This window comes from Girardinichthys multiradiatus, chromosome 10 (genome assembly GCF_021462225.1).
Source record: "Girardinichthys multiradiatus isolate DD_20200921_A chromosome 10, DD_fGirMul_XY1, whole genome shotgun sequence".
Lineage (NCBI taxonomy): Eukaryota > Metazoa > Chordata > Actinopteri > Cyprinodontiformes > Goodeidae > Girardinichthys > Girardinichthys multiradiatus.
In genome coordinates this window covers 28,489,297-28,504,042 of record NC_061803.1, presented here as the reverse complement: position 1 = coordinate 28,504,042, position 14,746 = coordinate 28,489,297, and the positions used below count along the sequence as shown (strand labels likewise).

Here is a 14,746-nt window from a genome sequence, read left to right as displayed (position 1 = left end):
TGATTTGTTCATCTGAGGTCTACCTCATTGTTAGATGTTTTTCTGTACATGAAGAGAACACATGACTTCAGACTGAAGTATTTTAACAATGTTGGTACCACAAACTGCATTATAAACAGGATAGATTCCTATCCTAACAGTAATAATAAACCCCCAACATTAACGTGGAAGCTCCCATCATGAGTTTAGTCCTCCAATTAAAGAGGAAGATGTGTGTAAGATGTTAAATCCAGCAATTTTCCAACCTAATTAAGGATTATGAGATAATGCGTAGGACTTTAATGAGCTTCAGTCTAAAGAGCTGCCCTGAAGGCTCATGCTGAAAGACTTAGCAGAATCACCACCCTGCAGCTGTGAGCAGTGAATTAGGGACTAACTGTGGAAGAGGTAGCCGATTTCTCCTACCTCGATTGTTAATAGAGTGCATTTGTCAGTGTCTGGCACCCACCTTGACCATCCTGGGACTAAACACTCCCTGGGCGTTTGACAAGACCTCCAGCACGACATCACCTGCTGGCATAGAGGCATACTTTTTCCTGAGATCCAAGTTTCTTGTAGAGGAGAAAGAACCTGTGCCTTGCATTGGTTCTAAAACACTCCTTTTGATCTTTCTCAGTCGGTCCATGGTCTCCTCCTCGAACTCTTTCTGGATGACCTCCCTGGCACGCTCCATAATGGTTTGCTCACATCGGCTGACCTTGATCAGGCTCTTCAGAGAACACACAAACCAGAGATTTAAATAAGCTAGCAATCTAGATTAAGTACAAGAAGACCTAGGTTTGGTCTGTCTTTCATAATGACCAATTTAAGGTACATTAAGGTTCATTTGTGGACATTGGTTGATAGTAGATTAATAGTTTATGTGTACATTGTTTTACATTAAGTGTCTAACAAATTAATCTTTATAGCTAAACAGAGAGCAACTGAAACACTAGTCATTACATTTTAAGGCGTTCAAAGCAAAGCCCTAAATTTAGCCTCTCACTTACCTGGGGAACAACTTTATCTGATACAACCTCAATAAAAATATGATGCAATACTGATGATTAATGCCTTAATACAGATAAAATGTACTGTTTTATTTCACTAGACTTTACAGTTACTGAGTTTCTAACCATATAGATTATGCTGATTTTAATGAGTTACTGGGCTTGGACTCAGCATCAGCAAATTACTTGGATCAGTATCTAGAACACGAACATTCCTACGTCGCATGAAGTTAAAGAAGTAAAAGAATGTGTCATTTTATTCTCAAAGCATTTGAACCAAGAATTAAACGTAAAAATGCTAATTGGTGTCACTAATTAACATTTCAGGTATTTATGTATGTCAGTGTATAACTAAAACAACTGGCAGAAGCATAGTTGCTTGAAACAAGTCAGAAATATAAGTCGTAAAGTTAGCCTGTCATCTGTGACAGAATTAAACCTTTTATAGGGTCAAATTCTGTGCTGCTATCTGAGATTGATTTTACATTTATTTACGTTTTGGTTTACTTTATTTGGCTTTCACTTTTTTACTGCTTTAAATTCTATTTCCTCTCCATCAAATGACCTGAAACGTTTTGAAAATATTTTCCTCACACATTTAACTAATTTTGCTAAGATATTTACTCCAAGCGGATAAGGAGAGCTGCCATCATATAGACAAGCGCACATGATTAAAATAACACGTCCTTAGCTGAAAACAGGAATTAGTCAACCGCTGTTTTACCGAAATCGGCAGCCCGAAGCTGTGTATCCGGATCCCCAGCTTGTATGGAGAATCACAGCTGTAATGATCAGCCAGATGCTTCAGAAACTCAGCCAGGTCTAACCTTTGCTTTGAATTCCTTCTCCTAAAAATGTTAATTTGCTAAAAAAAAAGAAAAGATATGTTAGAAATATGGATTTTCATCAGTCTTTAGAATGGTCTGTATTTCACTTTGTCAGCTATAACTTGGATTTTCTTGAGTAGCACCTTTAAGATGTCTACAGTCTCAATCTCATGGATATCATCATCTTTAGTGTTGCTGTCAATCTTGAACATGCGATGTATGAGAGGGAGCTTGCACAGGGGCCCCAAGTTCAGCTCCTCGTAGCGCTTCTTGTCCTTCAGGCCTGCCAGTGATTGACCCAGCTCATACAGCGTACAGATTGACGTCACTGCCTCGGTAGCCTTATATAAAGAGCAAAAATCTTCTCAACATAGCAGCTTAACACTCAAATATTAAGGAGATAATACTAAACGTGTGTGCCCACCTCTATGAACATGTTGATCTCTCTTGTGAGGTATAGAAGGTTTTTTAGAGCTGGAACAGTCCTAGGTTTTAGCATTCCTGGGTCTAAAGAAGGAATCATGGTGCAAACTCGGGATATCACCTAGAAGAAGTTGTTGAGAACAGGAAAATAAAAAAAGCAACATTGAATTTCTCTAGTTTTCTTCAACTTTATGAGCAGATCTTTCTCAATTTTATTTTCCAGCTATTTCACCTGCAGCAGGTGAAAATGTAAAACCCTAAGAAAACTGGTGATCCAAATACAAAAAAAAGAAAAACAAACACTACTCATCAACAATTGCTTCTGTAAGCCTAACCCTAACCGCAATGTCAGCTTTAAATAATTTAACTGAATTTAAACAAATCCCAATGATTGCTGCTACTTCCTACGTCAAAAACCCAAGAAAACAAAGGGTTTTTTATTTTGTTCTATTTCACCTTTTCTTTAGTGACGAGCTCTCCATCAGAGGCGATTTCTCGTATCACGCTCTCCGTCACACTGTTGATCCATTCTGGATCCATGGCCCTGTTCCTCCTTCTCAACTTGGGATCCTCATCCTCCTCCTCCATGGCCTCCACGGCCCGCATGTTGCTTCTGTGGACCTCCCTCTGCTGGGCATAATGCCTTTCTCTAAACACAAACGCACTGGCCTCCTTCTCGTTGGCTTCTTTTACTTTGCTTTTCTTCTCTGTGGGCACAGCCTTGCTTGCTCCCAGGACTGGGAAGTCATCTGCAGTGAGCAGGGTAGGTCCATCTGCAGGTCGCGTCTCTTCTTCAGCGCCCTTTGTATGATTTTGTGTTGCTGTAAGAAAGAATGGTAACAAACAGGTTTTTTTTAAGTTACAGGCAATGACAATATGAATTATGATTAAAACTGAAAGCTACCATGTGTGGCTACCTTCGGTTGTCTGCCATGCATTAGTCTTGGAATTTGCTGCTGACTCAGCTTGAGCCGGCAGCTTCTTTGCTTCCCAGTTGTCATACAGCGACATGTACTGCCTGAGTGGAAATGGTTCGTCAAACTTTTGAGAGTAGCAGGTTTGGAGCTGCTCCATTGTTGGGGTTGCTGGTTGATATGTCTTTATTACCTGGAACACATTAGTGAAGTTGCTGATCAGTTTTCAAATGCGGATTCAGCAACTTCTATAAATACTGGCACTCTGGTAAAAACGTCTTAAAATTATTTCTTTCTTTCACTGCAGGAACATAATTTCACGCTGAAAAATGCAAAAAGGTCCAATTTGTAAATAAAAGAAAAACCCATGTTATGAAATGTTTGTTTTTTTAGTAAATAGACCTCTTCACTAACTGGAATCCATATCATTTTCTATAAAACACATTCACTTGAAAGTCTTAATTTCATTTACAATTCACATTTTAATTTGTGTTTAGAAACGTATGAATACTAATTCATGACCTTCTGTTTCCTGGGGTTTAAAAATGACATAACATGCGGGTACAATCCCCCTACCCACTCTTCAAAATAGGAAACACAAGAAAACATGCCATTTAGCTACGGCAGATCTGTGATGATGTTCATAAGTCATGACGTGGCTACAATAAAACAGCTACTCGCCTAAAGTTACCAGTATCTACAGTTAGATAAATAATGTCACAGCTGGAGTTTAAAGGAACTTAAACTGTGAGATTTAAGGCTAGGTATTTATTTTTGTCATTACGCGCACTGAGCAGGGTTGTAAAGGAAGTACAAAATTATCTCCAACTGCAGCAAAAAATGGCATCTTGAGGTCACCAGCTCTCCAAAACGACCAATAGACACTATCTACATGGCCACTGGTTGTTCAGGAGTGTCAAAAAATGCCTTTTCTGTCCTACTGACACAAATATGAACATATAGAGTTTTCTAAACTCTACTTAAGTCTCAAATGCGACTAAGATTGAGTTTATAAGCAACAAACACTCCAGGTGGATTTGGTGTGAAACAAAGGATGACAACATGGAAAGCACTTTATGTCTTCCACTATGTTGTTATTTCTGGTGTAGATCTGTGATGCTGTGGGCCTCTCTTTTTGTGAACCTTGTTAGAGTGCATACCATTATAATCTGATGGAGATACAAGGACACTTTAAATAAAAATCTAGTGAATTCTATGAGTAAACTGAAAATGGGCCTATATTGGGGTCTTTCAGGAGGATATTGATTCAAAACATATGGCTATGTCAAGACAGAAGATAAACCTTCTTAACCGGCCATCTTAGTCCCCTGAAATCCTAAATCCTACAGAAAACCTGTAGGCTGAACTAAAATAAAGAGAGCAGAAGACAGAACCAATGGCTCTGATCGATCTAGAAAGATAATTTCAACATGGCATTATGCTTCCGCAACAAAAGACAAACGTCTTTTAAAGCTTTTCACACATTTTTTGCAATAATTATGAAGGGTGAAGTAAATGTACTAAAAAATGAATGATCAGTTCTTTTGCACATATTAGTAAAGCCCTACTTGAAACTAGTTTTATTAATATTTGTCTCCACATTGTTTTGCTAAATCTGTAATGAGGAACTATGCCTTCAAACTTCCAGTAATCTGTCTGTTAAAAAAAAGGACATTTTGAAACTTATTTGACCTAAGATATTTCAAAGCGATCTTACAAAATCCTTTCACAACACCTCAATAAAATGGACTGAGTGTGAACACTATATTTAGTTGCATCAACAAAGATAAGACATTTTTATTCATCTATACAGGGGCTCTTCATGAAGCACAATATAACCCTTCTTCTTTAAACCTACATTCAAACAGGAGTTTACCTCATTGCTTTGCTTATTCTATTCTGCAACTTTAGTTTAATTTAAACTCACATGTTAAGTTATTAAGGATTATATCTGAATACAAATTGTGAAATTAGTGGTTTAGTGCAAAAACTCACCTCCATCACTCTCTGGTACAACTCCTCGTGGGTCAGCAGGTTAGCTGGCTGGGATGCAGCAACAGGTGGGATTCCAGGAATGCAATGGTTTGGGGAAGAGCCAATCAACGAGGAGCCAAGAAAGCTCATCACTGACTGAAGAGGAGCTACACTGTGAGGGCTGTTATCCCACTGGGACGCAGGTGCTTGAGGTGTTAGGTTACTGTTTCCGCTCTCCTTGAGAGATTGTGGTGGCTGTGGTATTGTGGGGCGACTGTCTTCTTTGATTTTTGTTAATGTTCCAGCCACAGGCTGACCTTCAGAGAGGTAAATCTTATGGAAAACCATCTCCCCCTTCACAACTAGATCCCCTTTCAGAGATTCTACAAGACCTGACATATTTGCGAAACCCAAAGAAGATAGGGACAACTTCTTCTTGTATGTCTGGCTATAGAATATCGCTACGTTCTTCAGGAGAATCCCCTCAGGATGTTCCTTTATCAAGCCAACAACATTTTGCAGAATTTTTGCCTTCTTTTTCTTTTTTGTTTGAGGTTTTGTTGATGCCTCCGTTTGAGATGCTGGTGGTCTAAATCCAGCTCCAGCAGCATCCTGGCTTTGACGACAATGTTCCTTGTGAAACACCACATTTCCCTCCACTAGCAGGTCCTCGAGAGAAGAAACCATGCTCAGCATGGAGTTAAAGTTTAAGTCACGTATAGCTAGGTTAGTGTGATATGTCTGGTTGTAGAACTGGGACATTTTTGTCAGTGGTATGCCATCCTGGTGCTCCTTCACCAAAGCAACTACGTTTTCCAGAACGTTCTCCATCTCGCTACAAAAGGGAAAAGAGACCTCCATTAATGCATCAATGCTGAACAGCAGTTTGCCAGTAATTTACCACTATCAGCATAGACGTCTCCTTTTCCCTGCCATCAGTCTCTCCTTTTCCCATCCTAAGTCTAAATCAAATAATGAAACCTAAATAAAATAATAAAATATTTTAAAAAGTTACAGTTTTTCCCTCAAACTGTTCAAACAGTTTTAAATCAGTTTAATGAGATGCAAGAGAAAGCTTTGGAATGATCAAAGTTTTCTCAGGCTAAATGTGAAATAGATAAAAGGCAGGGTTGTGCGTCACCCACCTGCTGCTGGACACTGCCAGTAAGCTGGCTGAAAGTAGGTTAGTATACTTTGCTCTTGCACACAACAAAGACATACTGGGCTGTTTGGAAACAATACTGGAAAATATTTCAAAAAATATTTCTGGTAGCGAGAAGCAAATACAGTCATGATGTGTAAACCTAAAAAGCCCCATCTATCTCTATATAGGTCCTTCTCAAAATATTAGCATATTGTGATAAAGTTCATTATTTTCCATAATGTCATGATGAAAATTTAACATTCATATATTTTAGATTCATTGCACACTAACTGAAATATTTCAGGTCTTTTATTGTCTTAATACGGATGATTTTGGCATACAGCTCATGAAAACCCAAAATTCCTATCTCACCAAACTAGCATATCATTAAAAGGGTTTCTAAACGAGCTATGAACCTAATCATCTGAATCAACGAGTTAACTCTAAACACCTGCAAAAGATTCCTGAGGCCTTTAAAACTCCCAGCCTGGTTCATCACTCAAAACCCCAATCATGGGTAAGACTGCCGACCTGACTGCTGTCCAGAAGGCCACTATTGACACCCTCAAGCAAGAGGGTAAGACACAGAAAGAAATTTCTGAACGAATAGGCTGTTCCCAGAGTGCTGTATCAAGGCACCTCAGTGGGAAGTCTGTGGGAAGGAAAAAGTGTGGCAGAAAACGCTGCACAACGAGAAGAGGTGACCGGACCCTGAGGAAGATTGTGGAGAAGGGCCGATTCCAGACCTTGGGGGACCTGCGGAAGCAGTGGACTGAGTCTGGAGTAGAAACATCCAGAGCCACCGTGCACAGGCGTGTGCAGGAAATGGGCTACAGGTGCCACATTCCCCAGGTCAAGCCACTTTTGAACCAGAAACAGCGGCAGAAGCGCCTGACCTGGGCTACAGAGAAGCAGCACTGGACTGTTGCTCAGTGGTCCAAAGTACTTTTTTCGGATGAAAGCAAATTCTGCATGTCATTCGGAAATCAAGGTGCCAGAGTCTAGAGGAAGACTGGGGAGAAGGAACTGCCAGACGTTCAGTGTCAAGTACCCACAGTCAGTGATGGTCTGGGGTACCGTGTCAGCTGCTGGTGTTGGTCCACTGTGTTTTATCAAGGGCAGGGTCAATGCAGCTAGCTATCAGGAGATTTTGGAGCGCTTCATGCTTCCATCTGCTGAAAAGCTTTATGGAGATGAAGATTTCATTTTTCAGCACGACCTGGCACCTGCTCACAGTGCCAAAACCACTGGTAAATGGTTTACTGACCATGGTATCACTGTGCTCAATTGGCCTGCCAACTCTCCTGACCTGAACCCCATAGAGAATCTGTGGGATATTGTGAAGAGAACGTTGAGAGACTCAAGACCCGACACTCTGGATGAGCTAAAGGCCGCTATCGAAGCATCCTGGGCCTCCATAAGACCTCAGCAGTGCTACAGGCTGATTGCCTCCATGCCACGCCGCATTGAAGCAGTCATTTCTGCAAAAGGATTCCTGACCAAGTATTGAGTGCATAACTGTACATTATTATTTGAAGGTTGACGTTTTTTGTATTAAAAACACTTTTCTTTTATTGGTCGGATGAAATATGCTAATTTTGTGAGATATGAATTTTGGGTTTTCATGAGCTGTATGCCAAAATCATTCATATTAAGACAATAAAAGACCTGAAATATTTCAGTTAGTGTGCAATGAATCTAAAATATATGAATGTTAAATTTTCATCATGACATTATGGAAAATAATTAACTTTATCACAATATGCTAATATTTTGAGAAGGACCTGTAATTATGTCAAAACTCATTTAAAATAATAGTTGGCAAGCTATGGTGAGCATTTCTGTTAAGCAGCTGACTGCAGGCTTCACCTGAGCAGGTAGACTGACTAATAAATCAACTAATACAAGCTTTTTATAGTTTTGTTACTGTGAAAAGAAGATCAGAAAGGCAACATTTTAATATTCAAGAAATACCCACTTAGAAATTACAAATACAACTGGCTAATGTTCAATTTACTTTTTATTTGGTGGATGCATCGATTTATCTTGTATTACAAAACGAAGAAGTAAATATCAGCTAATATTAACCCACACTTTTCTTTTTCTATTCCATCATCAAGATGTCCCCACAAATCTCTGCATGTTTTAGAATCATGGTCTATAAAATCTGTATTAAGTGTGGATATACAGAGTGCTAATGCATGGCAGGGGTGTCCAAAATGTGGCCCAGGGGCAATTTGTGCAGCTCTGAAACCCAATTTCAGAATGCCCTGTGGTTGATGTGGATGGACAATTTAAAAAAGAAATCTCCTTCTTTTTATGGCCACATTTTCTGTGTTAAATCTTTTTTAAATGGAAAATGTGAGGTACCACACAAGATGTTTACATTTTATGTATTACAAAACAAGATTATTTTAAACTCCTATGCAATGTATCTACAATGAGACTGAATTAGGTCAATGCAACAACAGGATGTCAGTAGATTAACATCTCAGCTGAAAGGATCCTGTCTGCTTTTCTAGTCAAATAAACCCAGGTACATATATTGATATATTGTCCAAAAAAAAAACAGTCCATTCAGCTTTTCATTTGGAAAACCAGTACCCAAGAGGATCCCAAAATGGTTTTCAATGGGTTGAGGTTAATTAGGCAGAGGAGAACTTCTGAGAATGCAAAAAACAAAAAAGCAGAAAGAAAACAAACAGAACCACCAAGGAACAACACATAAGAGGAAGGTGAGCGTAAATACAGAGAACAGCTCTAAATAAGCAGTGGGCCATGTTAGGGAAGAATGAAGGAGTGATCCCAGACTGAATCACACTTAATCTGCAGTAAACAGTGCGTGCAAACAAGGTGAAACCTATCAGCTTAGATTTACTGTAGATATATCAGTATCTACAGTATTTATTTAATAAATAATTCTATTAATAGAAAATGTGGTTTTACTAGTCATTAATGTCAAAACTGTCAACACTTTGTAACAACAAAATACAACAAAGTGTGAACAGCTTTAAATGTTGCTACCCAGCAGCTTCACACTTTGTATCAAGAGAAAATACTCAAAATCCACTTTACATTAAGCAGGGAGTTGAATAACTTAAACAACAGCCATACTAGTACAGCTTTAAAGAACAGCAACAACAGCTTTATAGGCAGTGTAGCATTAAAGGATGTTTCTCACCTTTTCCTTCAACAGAAAACACACATGCGGTGCACCTCTTTAACCAGATCCAACAATGACCAGCAAGCTTCCTCCTTTAGCTTTTGTACCCCCTCCCAGCTTCCCTCCCTCTATCCACCCTCTCCTGCTGTGTTTCACAGTCAGCTGGCTCAGAGAGAAATGAAACTGAAACTCACAGCCAGGCTCATTCAAGTCTGTACAGCCACAGTCTCATTTTCCAAGAAAGGGCCCTGCCTCACCACGCAGATTAAGGCACTGCAAACCGAGAGCAACCTGAAGCAGCTGGGTGTAGTGGAGCAATCCACAGCCTTGCTTTTATTAGTGACAGTAATCTCAGCAAGACTGTCTGGGTGAGGGACTATTTCATTTAATTGTTTCATTTTCTTCCTCCAACACAGTGTTAATAAGGAATCATTGATCATAGACAGACGTGACGAAGCAGAAGGGAAAGCATAACAAGCACAAGTAGTGATGTCATGTAAAAGAAACTGGTGGCTTTAAGTTTCTCATTCCTGGCCAAACCCGGCTGATTCACTTCAGCTGCTTTGTAATAAACCGGGTGGGTGTGATTTCAGTGGATCTATGTGCTCTGTCAGTGATAACAACAAAACAGTAACTAAAAAAGGAAAACACAGGTCAGTGCAAAGAAATAAGGAACAGAAAATGACTATTTCAATAAAGATAGGCTTTAAAAAAGGATGAACAACACACATGGCCTGTAAAGCACCACAGAGCCTCTTCATGCATTTTTGTTTGTATTTTGTGTGCTGAAACATATTGGCACACTCACAGAACAGTGAATGAGTTGTGAACATCAATATATTGCTAGTTAATAGAGAGTATATCTTTTTTTTTTACTTTTTTCTGAACTTGTGGCCTTTATTTCCTTTTAGTAAGTTGACAAGAAAGGGGTGAGAAGAGGAGGAAGACATGCAGCAAATGTGCCTGGACTGGGAGTGGAACCAGCTCACGGGGCACGTTGAGGACTGAAGCCTCTATACATGGGTCGCACATTTTTACCCCTGTACCACCCCACACCCTACCTCATTTTTTAATCATTAATGTTCCACATTGCTTAAGGTAATTATGTTTCGATTCTGATGAGTTTAGAAAATGAATCTCATTAGTTAGTTGTTAATAATGGTTATATTAACATGTTCCTTCATTATGTAATGAAACAGATGCCAGTTCAATATGTATATATGTATATATATACAGGGGTTAGACAATGAAACTGAAACTGGTCCTCAAGAATGGTTCGGTAGTCCTTGGCAGTGACGCGTCCATCTAGCACAAGTATTGGGCCAAGGGAATGCCATGATATGGCAGCCCAAACCATCACTGATCCACCCCCATGCTTCACTCTGGGCATGCAACAGTCTGGGTGGTACGCTTCTTTGGGGCTTCTCCACACCGTAACTCTCCCGGATGTGGGGAAAACAGTAAATGACTCATCAGAGAACAATACATGTGTCACATTGTCCACAGCCCAAGATTTGCGCTCCTTGCACCATTAAAACCAACGTTTGGCATTGGCATGAGTGACCAAAGGTTTGGCTATAGCAGTCCGGCCGTGTATATTGACCCTGTGGAGCTCCTGACGGACAGTTCTGGTGGAAACAGGATAGTTGAGGTGCACATTTAATTCTGCCGTGATTTGGGCAGCCGTGGTTTTAGGTTTTTTGGATACAATCCGGGTTAGCACCCGAACATCCCTTTCAGACAACTTCCTCTTGCATCCACAGTTAATCCTGTTGGATGTGGTTCATCCTTCTTGGTGGTATGCTGACATTACTCTGGATACCGTGGCTCTTGATACATCACAAAGACTTGCTGTCTTGGTCACAGATGCACCAGCAAGACGTGCACCAACAATTTGTCCTCTTTTGAACTCTGGTATGTCACCCATAATGTTGTGTGCATTTCAACATTTTGAGCAAAACTGTGCTCCTACCCTGCTAATTGAACCTTCACACTCTGCTCTTACTGGTGCAATGTTCAATCAATGAAGACTGGCTACCAGGCTGGTCCAATTTAGCCATGAAACCTCCCACACTAAAATGACAGGTGTTTCAGTTTCATTGTCCAACCACTGTACACACATATATATATATATGAATATACAAGAGCCGGAGGGGGTCTGGTTTGGGGACCAGTGAATTTTGTCTCTTCTTTTTGCAGATGACGTGGTCCTGCTGGCCCCCTCTAGCCAAAATCTACAGCATAAACTTTGGGTCCTGACCGAAAGAACGAGATCCCGGAATGAGCAGCTGAAATGAGATTCCTCTGCAGGGTGGCCGGGCACTCCCTGAGATGTAGGGTGAGGAGCTCGGCCATCCAGGAGGAGCTCGGAGTAGAGCCGCTGCTCCTCCACATCGAGAGGAGTCAGTTGAGATGGCACGGGCATCTTTATCAGATGTCTCCAACGCGCCTCCCTGGGGAGGTGTTCCAGGCACGTCCCACTGGGAGGAGGCCCAGGGGACGGCCCAGGACACGCTGGAGGGACTATGTCTCTCGACTGGCCTGGGAACGCCTCGGGCTCCCTCCAGAGGAGCTGGAGGAGATGTCTGGTCAGAGGGAAGTCTGGGTGTCTCTACTGAGTCTGCTGCCCCCGCGACCCAGAAGACGAGTACGAGTATAAATATAAATATATATACACTCGTACTCGTCATCTCACAAAAGTGAGTACATCCCTCACATAAGTATTTTATTTAAAAAATCTGATGGACATTACCACAGATGTGACACTTTGATAAAATGTAATCAGTGTCCAATTTACGTATAATATGTATAATAATTTGTATAAAATTTGCTGTCCCCTCAAAACAACTCAACATACCTCACTGGCAGGCTTACTCCCCACCCCTCCAAGCTCTGCAATAATGCTGGCAGTACTTATACATCTATTTTGAAAAGGCAACCTGTGGATATGACTAAGCACACATACTCAACTTCTTTGGTTGACCATGGTGAGCCTATTGTGAGTGGAACCTGGCCTGTTAAACCACTGTATGGTGTTAGCCACTGTGCTGCACCTAGAACATCTTTATGTAGAGCAACAATTCTTTTTTTCAGATCCTCAGAGTTCTTTGCCATGAGGCGCCAACGTCCAGTGACCAGTATGAGAGCGATAACACCAAGTTTAACACGTCTGCTCCCCATTTACACCAGAGACCTTGTGACAAAAACAAGTCACATGACCATGGGGAGGGAATATGGCTAACTGGACACAATTTTCACTTAGGGGTGTACTCACCTTTGTTTCCAGTGGTATACACATTAACAGCTGAGTGTTTATGTATTTTAAGGGGACAGCAAATGTACGTTGTTATACAAGCTGTGCGCTGACTAATTTACATTGTAACAAGGTTTCATGTCTTAAGTGTTGTCTCATGAAAGGATATAATAAAATATTAACAAAAATGAGAGGGGTGTACTCACTTTTATGAGATACTGTATATATAAAGCATGGGTTTATTGCCCAACACAATTACAATTACCCCTATGGCGACTTTTAGGACCTCAAATAGCTGATTTAATACCAAGGAGTTCCTAAACTCCATATCTGCTAGTGGCTGTAAAGCAGGGTGAAAATCAGTTTGATTTACAGCAGCAGAAAAATATATACCTGGAAACCGTGAGGCAGTTGAACTTTGAGCTTTTTACGACACTGCTTATAATGAAAGTAGCAGCAAAATTAGTTGGTATTTTTTCTTGGATGCAGTGAGAAGTTCGTAAAACAACATACCTTGGACTTGTCAGCTTGCTTGTAAACTCTCAGTGCATCATACTTTCTCTTTCCTCGGCCCAACGCTGGAGCTTAATGTCCGTGGAAAGATCAGGAATGATAAAAAATAAGTTAAGGCTTGTAAAAGCAGAAAAACGGTCACCAAAGGTTTTATTAAACAGCGTTGTTAAAACAAAAGAAATACAGGAAAGTTAACTCTATATCATGTCTATAAATGTTGTAGAAATGTGCTATAGCACATTAAAGGCTAAAGACGATACATAATGTATTTCCAGTGCTTCTCTCATCAACACCAGTGGAATAGTAAATGTTGGCTTCTAGAAGAGCAATACAAAAATGTGTTTGCAGTTTGAAAATAACAGCTGGGACCTAACTTATGTTGAAATGATTGAATGACTGGGTGTAACTTTTAAATAACGGAGCAGATAAATACAACAAGCTAGCAACGTTTGAAAACGAAGCTATTCGAGCAAATACATACAACCGTATTTTGCTACTTGCTGTTACTGTGGCAACATCCCTGAGTTGTTGATGTTTTGTTTGCGTGTCTTTGTTCTGATAATTTGAGGAAGAGATTGTAGCAGCCTGTTTTGGTTAGCACACCTCCCATGCTGACTAAGGTTAGAAGAACATAACAAAAGTCCTACAACGTAATTTGTCATTATTTATATCAGCTGCATATTTAAATGTATTAGCGGGTCCTCCGTCACAGCACTGGTACTTTGAACACATACACTTTTGCAACAATTCGCCACTTTTGGTAGCTACATTTATTGAAAGTTAGCATCGTAGCCACCTCTCAAGCTAACACAATGCTGCGTTCATGTTGAACTACAAGCTAGTAAATGTAAGTTCTCCGGTGTAGAAAAACACAAGAAAGAAATTCTCATTGTCTCCATTTATTATATAATTTACTTACTATATGTGTATCAGTCCGTTCGTTTTTTTCTTGTTTTTGTTTAGCGGTAAGCATTACATTTAAAACTGCGACGACAGTACGGGTTTTAGCAGGTTGTACAGAGGGATGCTTATTTCCGCCACGACATGAACCTAGCATGGCGTGGCGTCTAAGTAATATTAACAAATTTCTTAACAATATTTGCACCCGATAAAATAAATTATTATTATTATTGTGTTGTGGTGTCAAAGACATTGCTGAAAAGTACAATTCTCATTTGTGTTATTATTATTATGTGAAGTATATGCATTATACTGATATAATGAAGACGTGTTGTTGTAATGCCAGAACTGACCAACAGAGGTCAGTATAACACCCAGACTCAGCGAATGTGCTTCAAATGTATCAGGCATTGGGAATGACTGAGCTGCTGTCCACATTGTTTGACGTGCCAAAGCCATCCGCCTAAAGTTATTAAATCAATGAGGTTATGTTTTTGTTGGTGTTTGTCTGTCTCTCTTTCTGTTCACTAAATATCTTAAATATAATATAATAATATAAAATGATAAAAGGATTTGGATGACATTTTCAGATAAGGTTATCAGAATCAGAATCAGAATCAGAAAAGCTTTATTGCCAAGTACGTTT

General features: G+C 40.0%; 1 protein-coding gene across 4 annotated transcripts in view; it reads right to left on the bottom strand.

Moving 5' to 3' along the window:
* wu:fj29h11 (protein NO VEIN) overlaps positions 1-14,001 on the bottom strand; it is a 51,880-nt gene extending 37,879 nt beyond the window's left edge. Inside the window, exons 1-9 of one of the 4 annotated variants that reach the window (XM_047376980.1) lie at positions 13,682-14,001; positions 13,201-13,271; positions 5,149-5,962; positions 3,157-3,346; positions 2,696-3,060; positions 2,241-2,360; positions 1,960-2,157; positions 1,714-1,854; positions 449-709 (exon numbers count right to left, since the gene is read on the bottom strand). In XM_047376980.1, coding sequence (XP_047232936.1) covers positions 449-709; positions 1,714-1,854; positions 1,960-2,157; positions 2,241-2,360; positions 2,696-3,060; positions 3,157-3,346; positions 5,149-5,958 — 2,085 coding nt within the window. In that variant the 5' untranslated portion in view covers positions 5,959-5,962; positions 13,201-13,271; positions 13,682-14,001. Of the gene's footprint in view, positions 1-448; positions 710-1,713; positions 1,855-1,959; positions 2,158-2,240; positions 2,361-2,695; positions 3,061-3,156; positions 3,347-5,148; positions 5,963-9,452; positions 9,545-13,200 lie in introns of those variants that run through there. The other 3 variants (XM_047376979.1, XM_047376982.1, XM_047376981.1) reach the window with 3 other exon arrangements.
* Between the last annotated feature and the right edge of the window lie 745 nt (positions 14,002-14,746).